The sequence below is a fragment of the Sinocyclocheilus anshuiensis genome, unplaced genomic scaffold, assembly GCF_001515605.1.
Source record: "Sinocyclocheilus anshuiensis isolate Anshui unplaced genomic scaffold, SAMN03320099.WGS_v1.1 scaffold167, whole genome shotgun sequence".
In the NCBI taxonomy this organism is placed as follows: Eukaryota; Metazoa; Chordata; class Actinopteri; order Cypriniformes; family Cyprinidae; genus Sinocyclocheilus; species Sinocyclocheilus anshuiensis.
In genome coordinates, this window is record NW_015552552.1 from 182,582 (window position 1) to 208,080 (window position 25,499).

General features: G+C 34.0%; 1 protein-coding gene across 1 annotated transcript in view; it reads right to left on the bottom strand.

Moving 5' to 3' along the window:
* Positions 1-10,193: 10,193 nt before the first annotated feature.
* LOC107664422 (uncharacterized) overlaps positions 10,194-25,499 on the bottom strand; it is a 32,316-nt gene continuing 17,010 nt past the window's right edge. Inside the window, exons 5-11 of the mRNA XM_016454992.1 lie at positions 22,125-22,180; positions 14,310-14,639; positions 14,153-14,170; positions 13,928-14,031; positions 10,881-11,391; positions 10,442-10,545; positions 10,194-10,309 (exon numbers count right to left, since the gene is read on the bottom strand). Of these exons, the coding sequence (XP_016310478.1) occupies positions 10,274-10,309; positions 10,442-10,545; positions 10,881-11,391; positions 13,928-14,031; positions 14,153-14,170; positions 14,310-14,639; positions 22,125-22,180 (1,159 nt within the window). The 3' untranslated portion in view covers positions 10,194-10,273. The remainder of the gene's footprint in view (positions 10,310-10,441; positions 10,546-10,880; positions 11,392-13,927; positions 14,032-14,152; positions 14,171-14,309; positions 14,640-22,124; positions 22,181-25,499) is intronic.

A 25,499-nucleotide genomic window follows, 5' to 3' on the forward strand; every position in this document is an offset into this window, starting at 1 on the left:
CAGTTTTTTATATCAACTATGCATTCAGTTAGTTCTGCAAATTAGTATGCTTTGTCAGGCCACAAAATATATATATATATATATATAGAGAGAGAGAGAGAGAGAGAGAGAGAGAGCTGTGTATCATCAGCATAACACATAACAGTGAAAGCTAACACCATGTTTTCTGATGATATCTCCCAGGGCCGGAGTGGGACTCATTTTCAGCCCTGGAGTTTCATGCCTTAGACTGGCCCACTTATTTATTTTATTATTTTTTTACTGCCCTTTTTAAGTGCTGCCTTTGCGCTTTCTATTATCCATTTTTCATATATTCTTTTTTGCGCGCATATTTATTTTTTTTGTTGCTTTTTTGCCTTTTTGTTTTTTTTCCCCACTGTCAGGGGAGTCAAAAGATAATTATGTCATCATTAGGGTTGCCAATTAGCTTCAGAAATGAAAAATAAGGGACAATTGTGATTCTTTATCTTTTATTCTGTAAGAAAATAGTGTTTATTCTTGTATTCTTGTAGAAAATAAGTGTTTGTTCTTTAAGAAAATAAGGGACAGAATAAGGGACGCTCCAAATATTTGTACTGTACCATAATGTATGTCTGCCTGCAGTCAAATAGTTCTCAGAAATAATCGCAATTGTTTTGCTTAACCTATTTATGTGCAATTATTCTAAAAATGATTTTAATGTCATACAAAAAATGTCATCGGCCCGAGTAAATTGTACCAATATAGAATTGTGACTTCACAAGTGTAGTAAGTTAGGAGGTGAAAATACTGTGAAATTACAAATGGCATGACATTTGATTCATCTTCCCTCAGGTAGATTGAATGTTGGGCTCATGATCAATAAGTTGTTTGCATTCGCCCAAACTGAATCAAAACGCGGACGGTGAAGGGAACTGCCGTCAGCGTGAGACCCGCTCGCTGTGAAGCGGGAGCCGGCAGAGGATTCCGCTTGGTCTTAAAGCCTTCCTCAGGCAGTCTAGGGACAGCATCACTGTTCTATATATAATATATATTATAGATCAGTGGACAGCATCCACATTTCAACCTCAGTGGCATGACAACACTGCGGCCCTCGCGGCTAAAAAAACAGACCGGCCCACCGGGAATCCTCCCGGTGCTCCCGATTAGCCAATCCGGACCTGATATCTCCCAAGGGGTCACATGTAAAGAGTGAAAAGCAACAGTCCTAGTACTGAGCCTTGAGGTACTCCATACTGCACTTGTGATCGGTATGATACCTCATCATTCACTGCCATGAATTGATGACAGTCAGATAAGTAAGATTTAAACCATGCCAATGCACTTCCACTAATGCCAACATAACTTTCTAGTCTATTCAAAAGAATGTTGTGGTCAATAGTGTCGAACACAGCACTAAGATCCAGTAGCACTAATAGAGAGATACAACCACGATCGGATGATAAGAGCAGGTCATTTGTAACTGTGATGAGAGCAGGCTCAGTACAATGATACAGTTTAATCCTGACGGGAAATCCTCACAGATATCATTCTTCTCTAAGAAGGAACATGGTTGTGAGGATATTACCTTTTCTAATATCTTTGACAGAAAAGGAAGTCTATAATTAACTAATTCTTTAGGGTCAAGTTAGATCTGCTATGGGGTGTACATACTTTATGTGTGCCTATGCATGCAGCAGCATATCTTACATCAGAGGTTCTCAACTCTTTTCCTTGGAGTCTACATTGTAGAGTTTAGCTACAAAGTTTACTACAAAGTTTACTACAACGATTACCAGAAAGTTACAGGCAGGTGATTTGGTCAAGGTTGAAGATAAACTCTGCAAGAAAGTGGACCTTGAGAGCCAGAGTTGAGAACCAGTGTGTGACATGCTCACAGCAGCGTGTCTGTGTATCTATTGGTAGTTACAAGTCATCACTTGCTATGTAGCAGAACTAGCCTGCCAAGACTAAATACATTAACATTGTCATAGCAATTAACCTGCTAAATCAACTCGAGTTGATTGAAGAATAATGGTAAATGAAATGGAATGCTATGCCTAACACAGTTGAAAGTCATAGTGATGTCACATCCTGTGCTTCCCCATTAAAGCCTTGACAGTTTCTGCACTTATGCCATGTCTAATCTAGCCAAAGAACTAACATGATTATACTAATAATCATCAAACTGACAATTCTGCAGCATATTTCAGGTAAGATTTATTTAAGTTCATACTGTATATTATTGTTTTGGACTTACTGTAACTGAAAAACAAATCTAACTCATTTTATTTTTATTTTGCAGAATCCAGTGATGTTACACAGACATCAAGATTATGGGTTGAACAGGGTGAATCCGCAGTAATGGACTGCAGTCATACTAAGGGTGCAGACTATTGGTACATGTATTGGTTTCGACAGCGGCAGGGAGAAACCATGAGACTCATTGCTTTTATAATGAAAAACGATAAGCCAGACTTTGGTGAATTTTCTGGAGATAAATACTCAGCTGAAAAGACTGTAGCTGAGAGTGGATCTTTCACAGTGAAGAAGCTGCAGCCTGATGACAGTGGTGTGTATTTCTGTGCAGTGAGTAAACACAGTGACACAGACTGACTGTGCTGCTGTACAAAAACTCCCTAAACACAGAACAGGTGCTATGACAGGTGTTAATAATGATGAAGACATTTTGTTGAAATGATGTTCAAATGTTTGTTTACAACTCCACAATATAATTGTTGCAATTCCAAATATTATTTTCAAAAATAATCTGGTAGTGACTCTTTCTGCAAGTTTCGTGGCAACAGCTGTCTTTATGAATGAGTCACTGAATCATTTACTTAACTGATTTGTTCAAAAGCACTGAATCATTCAGGAACGAAAGACTATTATAATAACTCTATCATGTTAAATTACACTCATAATCACTTTATTAATATTAGAAAAGCAATATCACATTCACAAGAGTGCATTATGGCCATATTTTAGCACTGCTATAATCAATATCACACAATCTTGCTAATTCCTTATCTGCAGGACTCAATGGAGGTAGCATGAATGCATAAACAGTTTAATAATCAGAATTAATATTTAGTGACTTAAATGTAATACACAATATTAGTGGTTACATTGTCTGTTTTTGCTTCATTGATGAAAACAGTTTCGAAAAAGCTGTTGCAACACTGAACAACACAGTAATGGTTGAGCTACAATAGGACATGAATCCAGCAGATGGTGATAAAGGCTAACATTTACAGTATATTATAGGCGAAATGGCTCACAGACTGTGAATGTATGATTGTGATCTTTCATCAAACAGAGTCAAATGAGAGTCACCTCATGGGCCCTTTATGTGTACATGGTACAGGTGCTGTAGGTTTGGTTTTTGGTGCCACAATTCTCTTTAAATTCTAATAAAATCCATTAGTGATTTAACAGCTGTTCCTGTTCAAGCCATTGACAAAATGAACACCAGTGTCATGTGGCTCTGTAACTGGTGACCTACCATCAGCTATAATTATTATCATATATTTATCATTTTTGCACCAACATTTATTTGTTTGTTTGTTTGTTTGTTGGTTGGTACACATAACATGATGTCAACTTCCCATTACACTAAGGGCTCTGTATGTTCTTCTGAGAAGTAGTAGACGTAGAGTGGAGGTTTCTGTAGGTGTTTGATGCTTTTCTAAAGATGTACAAGAAAGAGTCTGCCGTATCTATTTGGAACAGTTCACAGTTGCAGTATCATTAAACTGCACTAGACTAATGATGCAGACCGCAACCCCCTAACCCTTATAGGCAGAATGCTGCACTATAATGCTATGCCTAATACACTTGAATGTGTGGCAGTGTAACACTATAAAGGTACCGAGTGCTGTCATAGTGATGTCACATCGTGTGCTCCATCATTAAAGCTTTAATGGTTTGCTTCTGCATTTATGGCACGTCTAGTCTAGCCAGAGAACTAACATGGTTATACTAATAATCATCAAACTGATAATTCTGCAACATATTTCAGGTAACATATCAGTTCCTGTATATCATTGTATTGGGCTTAACTGGAAAAATATGTAACTAATATTATTCTCCTGCAGAATCCAGTGATGTTACACAGACACCAACATTATGAGTTTCACAGGGTGAATCTGCAGAAATGGAGTGCAGTCATACTAAAGGTGGATTCTATTTGTACATGGTTTCGACAGCGGCAGAGAGAAACAATGAGACTCATTGCCTTCACAATGCCAGACGTCAAGCCAGACTTTGGTGAATATTCTGATGATAAGATGATAAGACTGTAGCTGAGAGAGGGTCTTTCACAGTGAAGAAGCTGCAGTCTGATGACAGTGGTGTGTATTTCTGTGCAGTGAGTGGACACAGTTGCACAGACTTCCTTAATGAATGTTGTTGCATAAAAATATATTTTTCATCTAAAATGGTGGGCACTCAAGCAGTCAAAGTTAAGAGTCATTCTCAAGGGCACAGTATGCTTATACTTTATGTATTACCTCACGTAGGGTGAGGGAGTTCAATCTATAAGGTTCCAAATACGATCTTTCTCCACTAGGCTAATCCACCCAACTCCACATCTAGCTGCACATTTAAACTCTCCAAACTCTCTTATTCAGCTATTCATTTTATTTTTGTATCACTGTGATGGCTTGCCACTGTGTATAAGATATTGACATTTAAACTGAATTTACAGTAAATATTGTATGTTTCTTGGCAAAAGACAAGAGACGATTAATCTGTCATTAATTAATATTACAAAGAAAAAGTGATATCATTGTGATGTCACTTCCTGTGCCTCACCATTAAAGTGCTCATTACTTTCTTTCTGTATTTGACATTTATATTCTATTATATTCTATTTATATTTCCTTCCGCATTATGACATTTATAATCTAGCCAGAGAACAAACATCATTATACTAATATTCTTTAAATTGATTATTCTGCAACATACTTCAGGTTATATATCAGTTTTTACATCATTGTTTTGGAGTTAATTGTACTTAATACTATAATATTGTAAATAATATAAGCTAATATTGTACTAACAATATTGTTAATATTGTTATGATATATATATGTGGGTAGTTGACAAACAGTCAGTAAAAAAATGCTTATTTTGTAAAAGACCATTTTTGAAGAAGAAATGCATGTGTGTGAAGTCTGATCTTTGAGAAAATATAAAAGGGTCACTAACTTCGTCAATTCTTTCATTGTTTTTTTTTTTTGTTTGTTTTTTTTATACATTTTTACTGAACTGTACCATAAATTTGTCCTATGTTGTGACATAGCAACAATTAAGAAAGAAAAAAAATCTCTTAATAATATATAAATGGCATGAGAGAGATTTATCTTAATTTTTAGACACTTATTTTCATATAGTGCTATTTATTTCATATTAAATTATCATTAAAGGGGTCCTATTATGCTCTTTTACAAAGTCTTGATTTTGTTTTGGGGGTGTACTAGAACAGGCTCTCATACTAGGTTGTTCGAAAAACACATTATTTTTCACATATTTTACATTATTACAACACCTCTCTCCCCAGTCTGGCATGAACGGCTCGAATAGTTACTGTATCAAATGAAGGCCCGCTTTCTGAAATACGAAATGTGCTGTGATTGGTTAGCTGGGCCAGTGTGTGTTGTGATTGGCAGCACTCGGCGACTGGTCGGGAAAAATCACGCCCCTTACCATAGCCACCTGCAAGCTTCAGTGTAAATATTGCTCAAAATCAAATCAATTTGAGTGCTAAACCCGGATGATTGTAACCACTCTAAATTCGTCTGCCTTGGGAAAGCTAGCGCGTCTCCGACATAGTGATAACACTCGTTGCCTTCTGTAGTGCAGCTCAACCAGGTCTCGTCCCATTCGTCGATATTTGTGATATCACAAATCCCGGAAAATATGCGTCGTAGTCCAAACGAGTCATTCGTTGTAGATGTTTTGAGATAACAAATATGCGATTCTTTTATGTGTGTCACACCATAGTACATTACGTCACACCATAGGACAGAAATGGTAGTTATTAATGTATTTCTATTTAATTTTGAACATGTCAAAAGAAGTAAGAAAGTTTAATTTTGATACAAACAATATCAAAAAATTTTTTAACAAAACAAAAAATTCTTTTCATTAACAAAAGTCAGTCTCTTAGTCAATCAGTATGTTACTGAAACTCTTCTAGGCCCCCTGCTGCATGTGCGGCACAGCTAAATATGATTGATATTCAAACGAAATTCATTAAGATGTGAATAATTTTTTTTAACTAAATGGCTACTTTTTAAGGCATCATTTTGATTCTGTTTTCTTTCAGCATCACTCTCTTAGGATCTCCTCACTTCTGCGTGGATCCCTGTTAATTTTCAGACTATATTTCCATGTCCTCTCTTTTCCACTAATTTCTCTTCCTCAATTCTCTCGTTTTCCAAAAAAAAAAAAAAAGATAACATTGTATACTTTATTTTCACGACACTTTATAACTGTAGTTACAAGTTACCTGCAAAAACATTAGAAAATAGTTTAATTAATGTAAGTATTGCATTTAAGAACACTGAAAATGATTCTTAATTCTTAATTAAAGTTTTTTTTCTGGAATTGGCTGATTTAAAATCAGGATATGGTGTCACACCAGAGACAGAGACCAAATGTATCAAGTTCCATATGCTTTCAGAAATATATGGATGAAAAAAAATATTGCTATTTACTAAAACAGACACTTGTACAATTATGCCGGAGGTATTTATTAAAATTGTTATGCTTTTCAATTATTTCTTAGAATCCAGTGATGTTACACATTCTGGCTCCAATACTATGGGTTCCACAAGGTGAATCTACATAAATAAACCGCAAAATACTGTATTATGTATGCGATCAGCCTTCAAATAATGTTCTAAAATAGAAATAAATAAATAACATGCATTTGAACACAGTGACACAGACTTACTGTGTGTTGCTGTACAAAAACCTACATTTCCTAACTTCCTTAATGAATTTCGGTGCATAAAGAGATATTTTCCCTCAGAATTTCATCTAAAGTGATGCACAATACACTTTTTCGATAGACATTTCTTCTTGAGCAGTCAAGGTTTAGTGTTTTACACAAGGACACAATATGCTTATACTAAAATGACTATTGAATTACTTCCTGTAAGGTGAGGACATTCAGTTAGGTTCCAAATAAGATCTTCCAACACTAAGTCAAACCACCCAACTCCGCATCTCCGAGATAGATAGATAGATAGATAGATAGATAGATAGATAGATAGATAGATTTGCTTTATTCTTTTTTAAGATACTTTTATCCAAATACATTTATAATTTAGGAACGTCGTCAATAAATTAATAAAACAAAAACTGGAAAAATATTTCTGAAAATCATTTATATCAAATAATAACTGTATACTCTATGGTAATATGTAATCATGCATAACAACCATGAAAGTTTATTTGAAATATCACTTAGGCATTACTGTTATACATTCAAGCCGCAATAAAACATGAATCCAGCAGATGGCACTAACATATAATATTACAGATATAATAAGCGTGGCGGCGGCTCACAGACCTCAAATGTCTCTTTAACATCTTACTGAGGAAACGTAGTGTCACATGATTTTTTGTAACCTCATGGATCCGGTTCTATCCAGTCTTAACCATCATAATACAATAATGTCTTGTTTCCTGTGTTCTTTACCTAGTCTTCACCCAATGACCTATCATGGATTATGAATATTATGACACATTTATGATTATTGCATATATGGTGTTTAGACAAGACACCAACATTTATTTATTATTTAGTTACATAGAATTATTTATTTAACTATTATTTAGAAACATAACCAAAGTAACATGACAATGTTACTGCTTAGGCTAAGCAGTAGGCCGTGCTAGATGCCTCTGTTTAAGTTAGTTAGTACTATATACACGTGGTTACAATAGTTCCTAATTGAAAATTAGGCAAGTTCAGTTCATTTTATTACATTTTTGAGCAGTTAATAGAACAACTACACTCTTGTTAGTTATATAGTATCTTTCTGGAGTTCTGATAGTTGATGGATTTCCCCCCTGAGGTGAAAACCTACAACCATTTGGTTACCAACCTAGATCTTTATCCACCGAGCTACACCACCCAACCCCAACTCTAGAGGCACACCACGATTATTTAAGTCGCAAGACTTTGCTAAGTTCAGCTATTCATGATGCAGTTGTATTTTGCTATTTTGTTTGCATCATTACAATGGCCTGCCATTATGTGTAAGCTGCTGATTTGCTCAAAACCAGGTTTACAATGTTTTAAGTCCTAAATTACTCATAACAGTTATTTTGATCTCAGGTCTTCAGGTAAACCAAAACCCATTGGAGCTTATTCTTCAACCGGGTGAACCACTGAAGGTTGTCTGCTCCATCACAGGCACTGATAACCCAAACCTCTACTGGTACCGTTGGACCCCGACAGATGGTTTCAAGCTGATGTTCAGTTCTGTCGGTGTAGGAATTGTGGATCCAGAAAATGTGGGGGATTTATCATCTAACAGACCAGGGCTTCTTCAAATAGTACTGGAGTCCAAGAGTGTAACCGATGTCGGTTCTGTTGTTTGGTTCTGTGCAGCCAGTCCCCACAGTATAACAGACCACAATGAAAGCTGTACAAAAACACTCCGGGACGAAAAGTGCTTTTTGAGTTCATTTGAAGGCTAGATTAGTTCAGAAGCTGCTTGATTGAAAGAGGTGTGAAAAAGATCTGTAAAATGTAACCCTTGTGTTGAGATTGAGTTTACTGTGTTTATATTTGGAGTCCCAGAGACCCCAAATGATTTTTGGGTGAAAACAATAATCAATTCAAAATTCATCTCTTATAAAATTATTTTAATATGTTCCTTTGGCCTAATGAAATATATACTATTTCAGTATTAACCCTGTCTTTTATCACAACATAGAAATGCATTTTTCAGAAATGTTATACATTATAGTATGGCAACTTTTTTTTTTTATGCAACTTTTGACATTTTTCATAGAGGACTTTTGAAATGTTGTTATCAAGTTGACATTTTGTTATAATCAGTTCTCATTGCAATTAAGATAAAAGTTTGTGTAATATGCTGTTGACATATTACATGAGGATTAACAGGAACGTTTCCTTGTTATCAAAGAGCACAATAACAGAATTGTATTTTTGATTTGCATTGCTTTATATCATTTACTGGAAAAACTGACAACATTTTAATGTTTTTCAAATTACTCAGACTGAGCAACTGATTCATGATGCATGAGTTCAACTTGTTCCAGAAAAACAATACAGATGTGGGGGTGTGTGGTGCAGACTGTTGATAGAATAACCTGCAAACATGCTCCTTGAATTAATCACCAGTTTCTGCACCAGTTTTGAGCAGCTTATTGGTTTCGTCTGAAGACGTGTATGAGCTTTGAGGCTTGTGTGCAGCAGCAGGTGTGTGAAAGATGCAGGCTGGAGCACGAACATCTCGAGAACGTTCTGACCACATCCTCCCCAACACCTCCACAATGCTTGCAAAGATCTGACACCACATCCTGCTTTCAGCTACAGCAACCTGCAGCAGTACAGCACTTAAAATCATCTATACACCATTCAAAGTAGAATCATTCTTCTGGATTGTATTCACATTTTCAAGCAGAAAACAAGCACATGTTATTATTTATTTATTTCAAAAGAATATAAATGTATTAACAAAATCAAGACGGTGCTGTTATTTTCAGTTGCAGTCACGTTGCTCAGTTGCAGTACTTTGTAAATGCCTTGTTCCAGGAATTTTAGAAAAGCTTCAAAACTCATTATGAGAAATGTAGAGGTCTCAATATACATTTAAAGTCTTATTTTTCTTATTGCAGTGGAAGATTCTGACATAACTTAGATAACAACCCACACTTTCCAAAAGTGCAGATTTTCCACTGAGAAAAAAAAAAACATATGCAAATATCCTGTTTCTCATAAAACAAAGGCCTCAGAATTACGTAAATGTAGAATGTTTTAGTCATAGCACAAAAATAGAACCCAAAACTCTTTATATCATTCTACTTAATTTGTTTCTCATTGTTAGTTTTTCATTCCAGACAAGTCACTACCTCCATTAAACTTTCAAGCTTTGAAAAAAAAAAAAAAAAAGTAAGAAAAAAATTATAATATGTGTGATTTGATGTCATACACAAATATAACAAACATGAATCTAGTAAATTGTCGGCAATACACAGATATTTTACACAACTTGTAAATAGCAAAGAAAGTCACTTCTGGCCTAAAGTCACAAATTTTCAACGCATCTCAGTCTTCTGGTAATTGTTTCTTCTTCGCTGAGAACTGTAGGGTAATAAATTAATATCATGTTATGGGAACACATGTATCAATCTATCTATATTTATACTTATATATTCATATACTGTACATGCATATTTGATGTGTGAGATGTGCATAATAGTTATCAGGAATTACCTTTAGTTTGCACACCACACCAGCCACAACCAGAGCATACAGCAGGCTTTTGCTGAGGAATAGGATGTAGCCAAAGCCAAGCAGTTTCAATCCTTTCGGCTTCACTAAAAACACGGACAAACAAACATGTCAGATACAGCACTTAAAGACATAAATACAAAGACTGTCAAATTAGACAACTAAATATCAGTAGTCTGCTGTCTCGTGGAATTCAGACTTAGAATATACAGTGACCCGAAAGACTATTTCGGCACGATCAGTCTCACTGCGACATATAAATATATCAAAGAAAGTGTCATCTGCAAATGTATTATTCTATATATTTACTGATGTCTACTGTCTCTGGAGCTGCTTATCGCTGAATCGAACTTGTTATATAATGAGTGAACTTTATGCAGTTATTGAACCTGATTATAACATTTGGTGCATTTTCACAAACCTTTTTGACCATTTATGGTGTTTGTGACATTGACATATTCATCTCCGTTGAAGAAATGGACTGTACAGGCGAAGCTTCTCTTGGGATCCATCCAGTCCGTGCCATTAACTTTTATTCTGCTGCTGATATGGTACATTAATGTTGTCTTGTCCTGTTGGGCTGAGGTGTCAGTTGATACACTGTCCTGTCTCTCTACGCCATTCACTTTCCAGGACACACTCATATGGTCGGGATAAAAGCCTGAGGCCACACACACTAAAGTTGACCGTTTATCATTTATCTTGTCCTGAGAGGTGTCAGTTGATACACTGTCCTGTCTCTCTACGCCATTCACTTTCCAGGACACACTCACATGGTCGGGATAAAAGCCTGAGGCCACACACACTAAAGTTGACCGTTTATCATTTATCTTGTCCTGGGAACAGATTTCTTTTGGAGAGGGTGGTAGGATCTTGACTTTAGGTAGAGTGACGTTTGCAGCTTGAGAAGGAAAGCGGAAAATCAGGAAGATTCATTTGCTACAATTACTATGTAATTACCCTTGTAGTTATTACATGCATTAATGAAATGCTTGATTTTGATTGGTCAATCACAGCAAAGGCTGATGAATTCATGTATTTATTTATTTATTTATTTACAATGATTGCAAAACTATATTTCATTGTTGTCCATGGCAACACTTTAATGAATTGCTACTTTCACGCATTTTGTATGATTTATGCTAATAATGTATGTGGATGAATACTGTATCCATCTAAAGAAATGCACACAACAACTTATATAAAGCTGCTTTGTTTAAACATACATTTAAATGTTTAGATACTTTGGTTTGTGTGTAGTTGCAAATAGTTGTGCTTTTAACACCTGTAACTTATTTTAAATACTTCTATTTTTACATTTAAGTACATACTTGTGGACTTAGTTTATTGCTTCTGAAATGTTCCCTTATTTTCTCATTGAAAATAGATTGGGAATTAACACATGCTTAATAATAATGATTTTATTGAATAAATAAACATTCATTTATTAACTAATAAATAAACATTTTACACAGATAAATCATTTTTTTATGGCCCATGCACTTCTTGTTTTCTGTATTCAATCTGTTTTTCATTTTTTCCCGTAAAATATGACCCATTTTACTGCATTTCACAAATCAAACAAGTCATCATGTCTACTAATACAATTTCTGAATTAAAAAATTCAGACTTACCCAGAACCGTCAGTTTGGTCCCTTCTCCAAATTCTAGTTTAGCATAGCTAGTACACGATGATTTATCCCATTACCTAAACCTCAACAACTAACAGCTAATAATGGGCAATGGTACACTGTTTTTGGGGGCCCCTTTTCAGTTTGAGACCATGAAAGCCATAGTGGCCTCCCAGCTGTTACCCAGAGAGGCCTCTTCTGAGCAGCAGGTATAGCAGACCGAAATTCAGTTTTTTGGTGTGCATTTAAATGTGCATTATGATCTTAACAGTAATTAAAACGAACAAAAATGGTAAATATATACAGTGGCCCCAAGAACAATCAAAACACAGAAAAAAGGATAATAAAATACCAAACCAAATATCATCTGCAGACAACTGTAGAGCTTTTCTGAGAACTAACCTCACTGCTCTTATTATTTCTGTAATTACTTTTAAACAATTAACATCCAATAGGTGTAGTTAATCATTCATTGTACTTTTATTTGACAGTCGTCAAATACATTGTATTTTCATTTTAAATAATGCATTTTTTAAATGGTATTTTAAACAAAATATACCAGATGAGGTACTTTTTTGGGAGAAAATAAAATAGAAGAAGTGTTCAGGTACAGTTCTGCAGCATTCAGTTACTCGTTAAAAAAAAAAAGAAAAAAAAAAAAGTTGTTTGTTTTATCCAGTTATTTAAGTGGTGGGAGCCTAAAATATCAATAAATAATAATCTATATGTGCAATGAGAAACAATTGACAATGCGAAAATTGTTTTCATTTTTATTTAGATGATAGAACTGTTCATTTAAAGAAGTCAAAAGTTATTTATTTCTAATAACAATGTTTTAGTGATCAGAAATAGCTATGCACTCACTAGGGGGCCTCTCTGGGAATACAAAGACCACATAGGCTACAGAATATAATCAACCAGATGCATCATTGTTACCATGTTGTTACTTAATTGAAAGCAGTTGGGAGATTATTGTCAGTCCTATGAAAGTTATTGGCTACAAACTGACTTTTACATATATGTATTTTGCAGAAGCTTTTATTCAAAATAATTCAAGGTATACAGTTTATTTGTGTTCCCTGGGAATCAAACCTGTGATATATGCTCTACCAAATGAATTACAGCTAAAATAAAAGCTATCAAAATAGCTAATTGGTGAACAATGTTGCTATAAAAATAAATGAGAATTTTCTTTGTGGATAATGTGTTAGATTTTATTTTATTTATGTGCGAAACAAATTGAATTAAACACAAAATACAGTAGCTCTTATTGTGAAAAATAATGAATTATATTCATCTCTGTAAAGTCTCTTTTAGAATTCTATGAAATTAACACTAAATACAGTAGCAAGGAAACAAGCAAAAGAATAATATATAATCAAAAAGTAGATTTTATGATTAATCTGATCTGAAGTATATGCAGGCTTTCATTGGAATAAACACTCTAAAATAAAATAAAATAAAATAAAATAAAATAAAATAAATAAAATAAAATAAAATAAAATAAAATAAAATAAAATAAAATAATAGACTCTTCAGTTATATAAACAGCATCTCTTATGGTTTGAGAAAATGACGTTTTCTTGGTAACTCCAACAATCCAGATATGTTTTGTTCATTCACTTTCCACATGAACCCTGAAACAAATATTACATAAACATTGAGACATTCAGAGAGGGGGGGGGTGTTATCTATCTATAACATCCATATAATGTGTGGATCTTTCTATTGTACTAACATATACGTGTGATCAAACATTTGACGCTTATGTTGTTAATATTCTTCCAGCACTTCTGTTTGAAATTATGGATTATAATTACAAGTTTATCATCCTTACCTTTCTCAACACGAACACAAAGATGACAAGGCCATACAGTGCACTCTTAGCAATGAACACACCGTATGCCAGCTTCATCATCTTCGATGATTTTAAATAGTCTTCTGGAGATTAAAAGATCAAATCATAGCATATTATTCAGCATATCATTACTGATAAACGTTTGACCCTAATTCATCTTTTGCAGATAGACATAAAAAAAAAAAGAAAATAACAAACCCTTACCTGGTTCATATCCAGCCCCTGTAATTAGAAAATAATTAATTAGAAGACCCAAATATTAAAATATTACAATTATTTTAAGCATGCATTGCAAAATGCATTGTATTCACAGACAGCAGTTTCTTTTTTTTTATCTTTCAACTTATGTCTATTGAAATACCTCCAGTTCCAGTGATTTCAGCAGATTCGTCGTCAGAAACATCTGTTGCTCTGTAGAAGGTCACTGTACATTTGAATGTGCTTTTTGGTGTGAATTCATTTTTAGGGACTTTAAGTCTGCTGGATATGCGGAACATTTTCGATTTTTCGTCTTGGGTGGCATAAGGGTCTGTCGCTACATCCTCTGTTATGTTTTTGCTACCAACTGTCCATTTTATGCTCACATGGTCTGGGTAGAAGTTTTCAGCCAAACACACAAGAGTGACCTTTTCCTTACAGCGCGTCTCATTTAGAATTTTTACATCTGGTTTATTGATGTCAACATCAGGATCTGTAAAATAATATAAACAAATGGCATAAATATTATAAGCATATGTAACAAAATAGTAATATAAACATACACATGAACAATTTTGGAGAGCATTTTCCCATGACATTTCAGTCTGCTAAAACTTAATCTGAAGAATTATGCAGGTTGATGATGATGATGATGATGATGACAATTTTTGTTATTATTATTATTATTATTATTGTTGTTGTAAAATAAATTCCACAATTCCCTTTATAACCCCTTTACACAATACAAAAATCCTACTAAGAACAGTTGCTTCTTCAACAGGAAAACCACATACAACTAATGTAACTAGTGTATCTGTACTCGCCACCTTTCAGTTATATGCAGCTCATAGCAACAATCTTGATAAAGCATAAAGTATATCAGCAATATTACATGCTTATAAAATCACTATATATAGTGCACAACAGCAAGAGTTTCTAAAGAACAGCTACATCATATAATCAGTTATTGGAGGGAAAAATCAGGTTACACTTTTTGGAATTTAAAGTCCAATTCTCACTATTAACTAACTATTAACTACAACTCTTGCCTCAAGAAATTCCTATTTTGCTGCTTATTAACAGTTAGTAAGGTAGTTGTTAAGTTTGCATGGGGTAGGATTAAGAGATGTAAAATATGATCATGCAGAATAAGACATTAATATGTGCTTTATAAGCACTAATAAAAACTCAATATGCTAGTGTTATCCATGCTAATAAGCAACTAGTTAATAGTGAGAATTGGTCACTAAACTAAAGTGTTATCCACAAAAAAAACTTGATTTACTTTCTTACCCAGAACAGTAAGTTTGGTCCCATTGCCAAAGTATGCAGGTCTGTTGTTCACACTGTTCAACAGCTACAGTAAAACTCTTCCTATCACTTTAACCTGATTACATTCTATAATGCATGAATATGACACTCAAAATACTAATTTTATACAATGCTATAGACCATTGACATTTGAGTGTCATATTCATGCATATTAATCAGTACCACAATGAATTTAGTACAATTTTTTTCAGAAAAACAACAAGCTTACATATCACCATATTAAATATTATGAAAAATTTTAGTCATAGTAAGGCAAGAGCTTGTCTTAAGGCAGACTATTTTCTAAACCAGTAATTCTGGTACTTCAAAACCAGACCTCAAAACTCAGCACTGTTTTTAACACTTAATGTCCTCAGAACAGTGACAATGTTTTACTTTTATGCCAGTATCTCTGATTAATTCATATCAACATACACAATTCACTTATTACAGTTTTGATTAAGAAAAAAAGACTTTGTCACATTTTTACACACACATTCTTGGAACTTACAAACTGATAAAATACCAAAAACACAAGCAAGCAAGTATTCTTACCTAAAACTGTAAGTTTGGTGCCATTGCCAAAGTATGCAGGATTGCCATAGTTCACACTGATTCTAAGCTACAGTTAAAAGCTCAACTATAGTGGAGATCATGTGAACATTATCCTACTATATTTAACTCTATTCCTAAAGACAATTTATTTACTCCAGTTAATTGACACCTTTATTTTAAATATACTATTTATACTATGCAATATCAAAATCATTAGAGTTTTTTTTTAAAGAGCAGAATGCTCCATTTACTCACCTAGAACTGTAAGTTTAGTGCCATTGCCAAAGTATGCTGGGTTGGCATTGTTCACACTGATTTTAAGCTACAGTTAAAACCTTGAGCTATAATGCAGATGCATGTAAATGTTGCCACTTATTAAACTATTTATTTATTTTTTGTAAAAGATGGATTAGCTAGTCCAAGTTTTTCAATTCACCATCATTTTAGATAATCTAATACAATTCTTTAAAATTATTAAATATCAGATTACTCATTTTACTCACCTAGAACTGTAAGTTTAGTGCCATTGCCAAAGTATGCAGGGCTGCGATTGTTCACAATGATTCTAAGCTACAATTAAAACCTCAGCTATACTGGAGATCATGTGAACATTGCCACTTATCCCACTTTATCAAACTTAATTTTTAAGACTGCACATATTTTCCGATTTTCTGATTCACGAGAACACCAAAATTGCAGATATCCTTTTGAAATATTAGGTTATGAATATCAAACATAATGTTTAAATTACTCACCTAGAACTGTTAGTTTGGTGCCATTGCCAAAGTGTGCAGGACTAAGATTGTTCACACTGATTCTAAGCTACAGTTAAAACCTCAAGTATACTGCAGAGCATGTGAACACTGCTACGTATCCTAGTTACATTTTCAAAGACTAGACCTATTCCACAATCTTAGATAACATATTAAAAATATTAAGCTTTATCATTCACACACAATAGGCCTATTCAAATTACTCACCTAGAACTGTAAGTTTAGTGCCATTGCCAAAGTATGCAGGATATCCAGAGTTCACACTGATTCTAAGCTACAGTTAAAACCTCAAGTATACTGCAGAGCATGTGAACACTGCCACGTATCCCAGTATATCTATTTCTTAAAGACTAGACCTACTCCACAATCTTAGATAACATATAAAAAATAATAAGCTTTACAATTCACACATAATATTCAAATTACTCACCTAGAACTGTAAGTTTAGTGCCATTGCCAAAGTATGCAGGATTGCCAGAGGTCACACTGATTCTAAGCTACAGTTAAAACCTCAGCTGCAGCTGGATTCATATAAACAGTTCCACTTATCCCACTACATCTAACCTAATTTTTAAGACATAATAACATTCTCAAGAACTGCCAGTGCATCCAATACCAATACATCAATTTTTGATATGATATAGCAATTTCACTTTTGTTAATGACCTCCAATGTTATGAATATCAATCAATTAAACAGTATAGAGAAGTTTTTTTTTGTTTGTTTTTGTTTCTTACCTAGTACAGTTAACTTTGTTCCATTGCCGAAATAAGCCTGGCCAGCACCAGTGTCACAGCACACATGTGCACTAACAAATTTACCCAAGACACCAATTGCTAAAGCCCTAGCTTAGTTTTTTACTCGAATGCCCTGTGAATATCAACTATCTACTACAGAACAATCGTTTTATTACAATGAGTAGTGATTTAGTGATTTATATAACAGAGAGATATAAAAAAAAGCAATATAATTTTGAAAACTCTCAAAAAATAACCTTCTTTTAGACCTGAACATCAGATAAACATGGTGTGTTCCTAAACATGCTAGTAAGTTCAGAAATATTATCCAAATTACTCACCTAGGACTGTAAGTTCAGTACCGTTACCAAAGTGTGCTCCACTAGCCATGTTCACACTGATTCTATGCAACAGTTAATACCTCAAATAGTCAACATCATAAATTATTTTATTTACTGTACCTCAATACATCTAACTTCATTTTAAATAATGCTTATCTAAAGGTAACTGAGAAGCATTCCAGTTCGATTAAAGTCAATTTAATATTATTTTAGATATCATAGAGCAACATTCTATTTTTTCATAATTTGTCAAGTGCATTGCGCCTTGTCTAGCATAAAGATGTCATTGGCAATCAATGAAATAGCATGCACATTTCTGAATATTCTTACCCAGAACAGTGAGCTTCGTTCCATTGCCGAAATAAGCTGGATAACCACCAGTGTCACAGCATACATCTGCACTAACAAATTCACTCAGGGTGCCAAATTCAAGTCCCTTTTTTTTAGCTTAAATGGCCCATGAATGCTGCTCGACTACATCCAACTAATTTACCGAGATTACTTATGACAAGTCTGCTCATTTCAGTCATTTCATAAATGTAACACTCAAACATCATAACTTAGAAGAATCATTGCATATTAAAGTCAATAAATAACAGAACATCGCATAGCTACATTTCTGTATATCTAAGGTTTTGCATATAACACAGAATACTGAAATTACTCACCTAGAACTGTAAGTTTAGTGCCATTGCCAAAGTATGCAGGACTGGCAGTGTTCACATTGATACTAAGCTACAGTTAAAACCTCAGCTACAGTCGAGATCATATAGACTTTGCCACTCATCATCTAACATAATTACTGTATGGAAATTAGATTTGTCTTACCTAGTACAGTTAACTTTGTTCCATTGCCGAAATAAGCCTGACCAAGACCAGTGTCACAGCATACATGTGCACTAACAAATTTACCCAAGACACCAAATGCTAAAGCCCTAGCATAGGTTTTTACTCGAATGTCCTGTGAATATCTACTATAGAACGATTATTTTAGTACAATGATTTACAATATAGTGATACATCAGAGAGATATACAAAAAACTATATCATTTTGAAAAATAATCTCCTTTTAGACCTGAACATCAGATGAGCAGAATGTGTTCCTAAATATCCTAGTAAGTTCAGAAATATTATGCAAATTACTTACCTAGGACAGTAAGCTTAGTTCCGTTACCAAAGTATGCTTCACTACCCATGGTCACACTGATTCTATGCAACAGTTAATACCTCAGATAGCCAAAATCATAAATGATTCTACTTACCTCAATACGTCTAGCTTTTTAAGACATTTTAAAGAAAGATTGTCTCAGTATTACTGAGAAGTGTTCCAATTCAGCTAATTGATTTAATTTGATTTCACACAGCAACGTTAAGAGTAAATTGTTACTAACCTCCATTTGACATAATTCAGCGCATTGTGCTGTACTGTCTAGCATAGGCATGTCTATGGCAATTAATGAAATAGCATGAACATTTTTTAATATACTTACCTAGAACAGTGAGCTTTGTTCCATTGCCGAAGTAAGCTGGATAAGTACCAGAGCACAGCATACATGGGCACTGACAAATTCACTGAGGATGCCAAATCCAAGGCATTTTTTTAATTCAAATGCCCCATGAATGCTGCTTGATTATATTGAGCTAATTTACTTAGATTACTCATTCCTAGTGTGCTTATTTGCGTCATTTCATAAATATAAAACACGAGCAGCATAATTTAAGTTGCATATTAAAATCGATAAATAACTGAACATCACATTGCTACATTTCTGCAATATTCTGATTTACATATCACACAAAATACTCAAATTACTCACCTAGAACTGTAAGTTTAGTGCCATTGCCAAAGTATGCAACACTGCCAGTGTTCACACTGATACTAAGCTACAGTTAAAACCTCAGCTATAGTCAAGATCATGTAGACTTTCCCACTCATATTATCTGACATAATTAAAAAAAAAATTTTTTTTCTTACCTAGTACAGTTAACTTTGTTCCATTGCCAAAGTAAGCCTGAGAAGCACCAGAGTCACAGTGCACATGTGTACTAACAAATTTACTCAAGACAGCAAATGCTAAAGCCTATGTCATGCACATAGAATATTATTTTGAAAACTCTAAATAGTGTACTTAATAAATAACATTTCCTTAGGTCTAAACATCAATATACTCAATTTACTCACCTAGAACTGTAAGTTTAGTGCCATTGCCAAAGTATGCAGGGTTGTAATTCACACTGATTCTACGCTACAGATCTCAAATCGAATATTGAAATTGCACTGTATTTTTCCACAATATTTCAGCATAGTTTATCCTTAATGGACAACCATCAGCCACTTGAGCTCAACAAATGTTTTTGTTAATTGTCTAATATTCCCATGTAGGCCTACATATTAGTGTAGTTAAAAGTGTTTCTTACCTAGAACTGTTAATTTTGTTCCATTTCCAAAGTGTGCTTGATAAGCATTGTCACAGTGAGATGGTATGCGCAAATGTACGACACAAGCTATGGTACAAATTATTTGAAACATTTGGGTCTGATTTGGAGGCCCCTTCCGTACTGCTGTCATAGTTTAGTTAAAATAGAATATCAAAGATATGAGCTTTAAAGAAAACTATAAACGTAAAAAAATATATACCTAAATTAAAGTAAACTTACCTAAAACTGTCAGTTTCGTTCCATTTCCGAAGTATGCTTGCAAACCAGAGGCACATTGTTTCAGAGTACTCCGAAATTTGCATTAGAATTCCTTTTTTTCCATGATTATATGAAAGTCTGTTAATTCCATAATAGTTGTCTCCCAGGAGGCTGTTCAATGTAAAACCATGACAATCCAAAATATGCATTGATTGAAAGGAAAATTATCAAATTATCCAGTCAGGTCCAACCTTAAGTATCCACACATGTATTTACCACTGATAAAATGTGTTTAAATATATAAAAAATGCGATAATTGCTCAAAACATTAGTGATCTTCCTCTCCTAGATATCTACTATATGTAATGTTGAAATCCATAGCAGTGTTTGCAGTGTTTGTACTATTTGTCTCTGTCTAATTGACTGTATATGGAGGGAGGATTTTGTACAGCGGCTCTATGGGATTGTATCACCGTGGCCCCCTGTCCCCACGGTGCTAAAACATTATACAAAAACAAAAAATTCTCCTTCTCTCTTCCCCCCCACTCTCCCCCCAACACCCATTTTTATCTTTATTTTTCATCATTCTCTTGCACATGTTGTTTTTTATGTCTATCTGTATACAGTCTATGTTGCTATTTCTGTGATTACTGAGAATTTGGGCAGGTGCAGATGCATCCACCTAAAAATGTCTCTATGACAGTTTGCCGACCCCTCCCACATCCTCATCAAACAATCATTAGAGTATAGAGAGATGACAAGAACTGTATCTGTTCAATGTTTAAGCAACAGACATTCACAAAAATCTTCCAAAAAAAAAAATGTATTAGCAAAATAAATCTGAATGATTTGTTTATTCTTTTTTTCCCCCATGAAACAGTTATGAAAAAGATTTATGATAAATAAAAAAAATTTTAAATTAATGTCAAATACACCTCTAATTAATCTAATCACTGTAAACAAAAAAAATCTGTGACATTTACGGTAAAATACCGGCAGCTGTGGTTGCCAGAACTTCATCGTAAAAAATATGGTAGCAACATTTTAGGTTTTACAGACTTAACTTTTGTACTGATCACACTGATTCTATGCTACAGATGAAACCTCCTCAAGATCTTTCCTACATATTTATCTGTTTTTGTTTTTAGTAACTTGGAACACAACACTATGGCAATTGACAATCAATTGCCTAAGCATGCTGTCTAACTCTAATAAGTGTTAAGAATAAGAAAACATCCTATCTTAGTTGAACTACTAAGCATACATTACAAAATAATAGTTTTTTTTTTTTTTTTACATTTTTATAAAGGTCAGCTTAGTAATATACATTTTGTTTTATGTCTTACCAAGAACTGTTAACTTTGTTCCATTGCCGAAGAAAGCTTGACCTCCGCCAGAGTCACAGCATACATATGCACTAATAAAATTACTCTGACTTTATGGACTTAAGTCTTGCAGTTTGTCTAAACATTGAGGCTTCAGAAATGCTTAGCCATTTATCTATGCTGAGGAAGATGTTTTCTAAATCCCAGTGTCAAATGATATCCCTGAACTTAGACATTTTTCTTAGTTTTCTTGCTATGATGCAGAAGACTATGCAAAATAAAGTCAAAATGTGTCTTACCTAGTACTGTGAGTTTGGTGCCATTACCAAAGTATGCAGGGTCGTAGTTGTTCACACTGATTCTACGCTACTGATAAAACTTCCTCTACTCTTAATAACATCTACATGCCATCACTAATTCCACAATACAAAAATTACTTTTCAAATTAAATTTTTGCATCAAATCAAATTGAGTTTTGCGTCAGAAATAACCATCAGAATGCATGTAATTAGCGATTTTGATTAGAAGCCTCATATTTAATTAAGCATTGCCATTTAAACCATATGAAATGTGTTTCTTACCAAGTACAGTCAACTTTGTTCCTTCGCCAAAATGAGCCTGAGCAGTAGTTGACACAGCACACATAAGCACTAATAAAATATCTAGGATATCTGCCAGGTCTGGACACTGATCAGTGGCTTGTTACAGACTTATTTCCAAAAGAATTATCCACAAACGTCAGCACCTAATAATATTTATCCAGCAAATTCAGTCAAAAATGTCTCACCTGTCACTGAAAGTTTAGTCCCACTGCCAAAGTGTGCAGAACTGTACTGATTACACTGATGTTAAACGACTGTAAAAAACTAAAGATTTCACACTAACTGCATCTAAACCACACTGGCTATAATAATGTTAACATTCGGAATAAAACAATGATTCAAACACACTGGCTAACAATATTTTGCAAATCTTAGATGGTGTTGAACGTCACAAACAAGCCAAGAGCTGAATTTGAGCAAAACAGCAGTCACTAGACATAATAAAGATATTACTTTGCCAACCATTGTTGATGCTTTTGCGTCATTCAACTTAATAGTTATACAAGATTTATAATCAGAAGCATTGTTTTTCTTACCTAAAACAGTAAGTTTGGTGCCGTTTCCAAAATACGCTGGCGTGTTTGAGCACAGAGTATCAAGACAGTATCACAAACTTCTGTCTCACACAACCTTACTCAACTATATTATGTAATTCCCATTGGTAATTGTATGTAGCAAACACATTCCTTGCATTTAATTCGTCTTTTATGCTTACAAAAATATTGTACTTACCTAGAACAGTCAATCTTGTCCCCTCACCAAAGATAGCCTGGCTGGTTCCAAAGCACATCATGCAGGCTCACTGATAAAATTACTTGAACTTCATAACCCTTACAGTTAACTAAATCTACACTACATTTAGTTCTGTGATACATTTGCATTCTCTGTTGTCTCAAATGACACATTTTATGTTTTTAATCATGTTGTTTGAAATTATTAACTTATAAAAGAGTTGCACAGTATATTCATCAAGGTTTCCAACTGAAACAGAAGTAGTACTTACCAAGAACTGTTAATTTGGTGCCGTTACCGAAATAGGCTTGATAATTGGCAACTGATTCAGTATTCAGAATTCTTAAAAAAGCCAAACTCATCCTCACAAAACCAGTGCTTCGCTCATGTTGTTGCCCTTTCCAGTGTTCAGTTTTTCCTGAAAAAAACATTCTTCAAAAGTGTTCTATATGCATCTGTATTTTCATAAGCAGTTCCAAGTAAATGAATAACTGCAATAAAACACCTGATGCCACTATCTATAAAAGTTTCAGCTAAATAAATTCAGTACTGCAATTCTATTATAATGCCATAGCAATGTTTATATTTTCTCAAAGTCATGTAAAACTACATTACACAAATTTATTTGTAATTAACAACTTCTATTTAACTTAAAGACTCAACAAACAGCCTAGATGTAAAAGAAATGAACAGAAATGCTTATAATATTGCAGTTTGTGAAGCACTGCACCATGTTCCCTCTCTTTATGATACTGTTAATAAAACAACTGCAATATTGTAACAAGTACCATATAGAGACTCTAATAACTAAATTATTTTCAGTCAGAGCACAGTTTTAATTGTGTAGCTGAGTGATTATAAAACATCTCAGTCGTTCTAAACATTACGTACAGCATCCTTTCAATTCAAAAGAATTCAAAACCTGAACATTTTGATTAGTGACTTTTTCTCTTAGTGGTAAGTAACAGTGTTCTATTATATAATAAAATAATGATTAATTGTTCCAGCGTGTCAATAAGACATGCTAAACTAATCAAAAGTAACATTTTAAGCACTTTATTGCTCATGATTGCATAATCAGACTACAATGGCGACGTAACGGAATATATCAGGGATTGAATGCATCATCATGCCATCTGCTGCTGTAAATAGAGTATAAAAACAGTACTAAATTTGCTCATATCATCCTGCAGAGGTCAGCATATGATCTTTAATCCAGAGGATGATCAATCATATTAAATTGTACTGCTCTTCTCAAAGCAAACTGTATTAATGGTGCAATACTGCAAGAAGAGCTTAAAGGCAAGAAATATCTAATAAATGATAATTAAATTGCAAGAGTTATGAACATGTCTATGTTCAGAGCTAGAGATAAGAATGCACGTGAAAATGAAAATAGGTTAGAAAACTGAAAATATGAATTGTAAATCTGAATTCATAATTATAAATCTGATTATACATAAATCACTTTGAATCTGAGCAATGTTCCAAGAGATACTGTATTTAGTCGACTGGGACTGTATTTAGTCCACTGGGATTTTTCACTGTTTGTAGTTTGTCTGTGTTTGTTCCAAACAAACTGTCAATTTGTGCACATTAGAGACAGGGATTTTTCAGTTTCTCTTACTGCAGGTTACATTGTTGCACAAGTAGATGGCATCAAGTGACTGGTTTTTTGAGATATTAACTGAATAATACACTCGCACGCATCAATTCAGTCAAAAATGCATTTTCATTACTAAACACCAATCATGTGTTGGTCAGTTACTTACTGTTTACTAAACCATTACACAGAAAGACTTTACAAAAGAGGAAAAAAAGATAGATGAATTACAGCAGTCAGGAGAGAAAGTTCACATAGCCTATATATTGTCTCAAAGGACTAATTTATGTATTTTAAATGTACAGTATCTTATTCCTTTGATGGCAAGGCTGAATTTTCAGCAGTCATTATTACAGTATCACCTGGTCCTTCAGAAATCATTCTAATGTAGAGATTTTGTGTGGTTTGTATAACTACGCGAAGGCACATCTGATACTTTTCTCTCATCCACGCTTTTATTGGATTGAGGTCTCACCACTGGTTTATAAGATAGTTTGATAATGTAATATTCTGTAATATTCATCATGGAAGTTTACATAAAAAGAGCAGACAGTGAATGTGTGAATTGGTATTTGTGCAGTCCTTTGACAAGGTGCAGATAGTGAAGGTGCTGGTGATTAGGGAGGAATACTTTATCTGTGTCAACAAATATCAAAAATACAAATAAATTAAGGTAGATATATGTTAATTGTGAAAACATGCAATCACACCCTGCGAAAAGGGTCCATATAACCAAA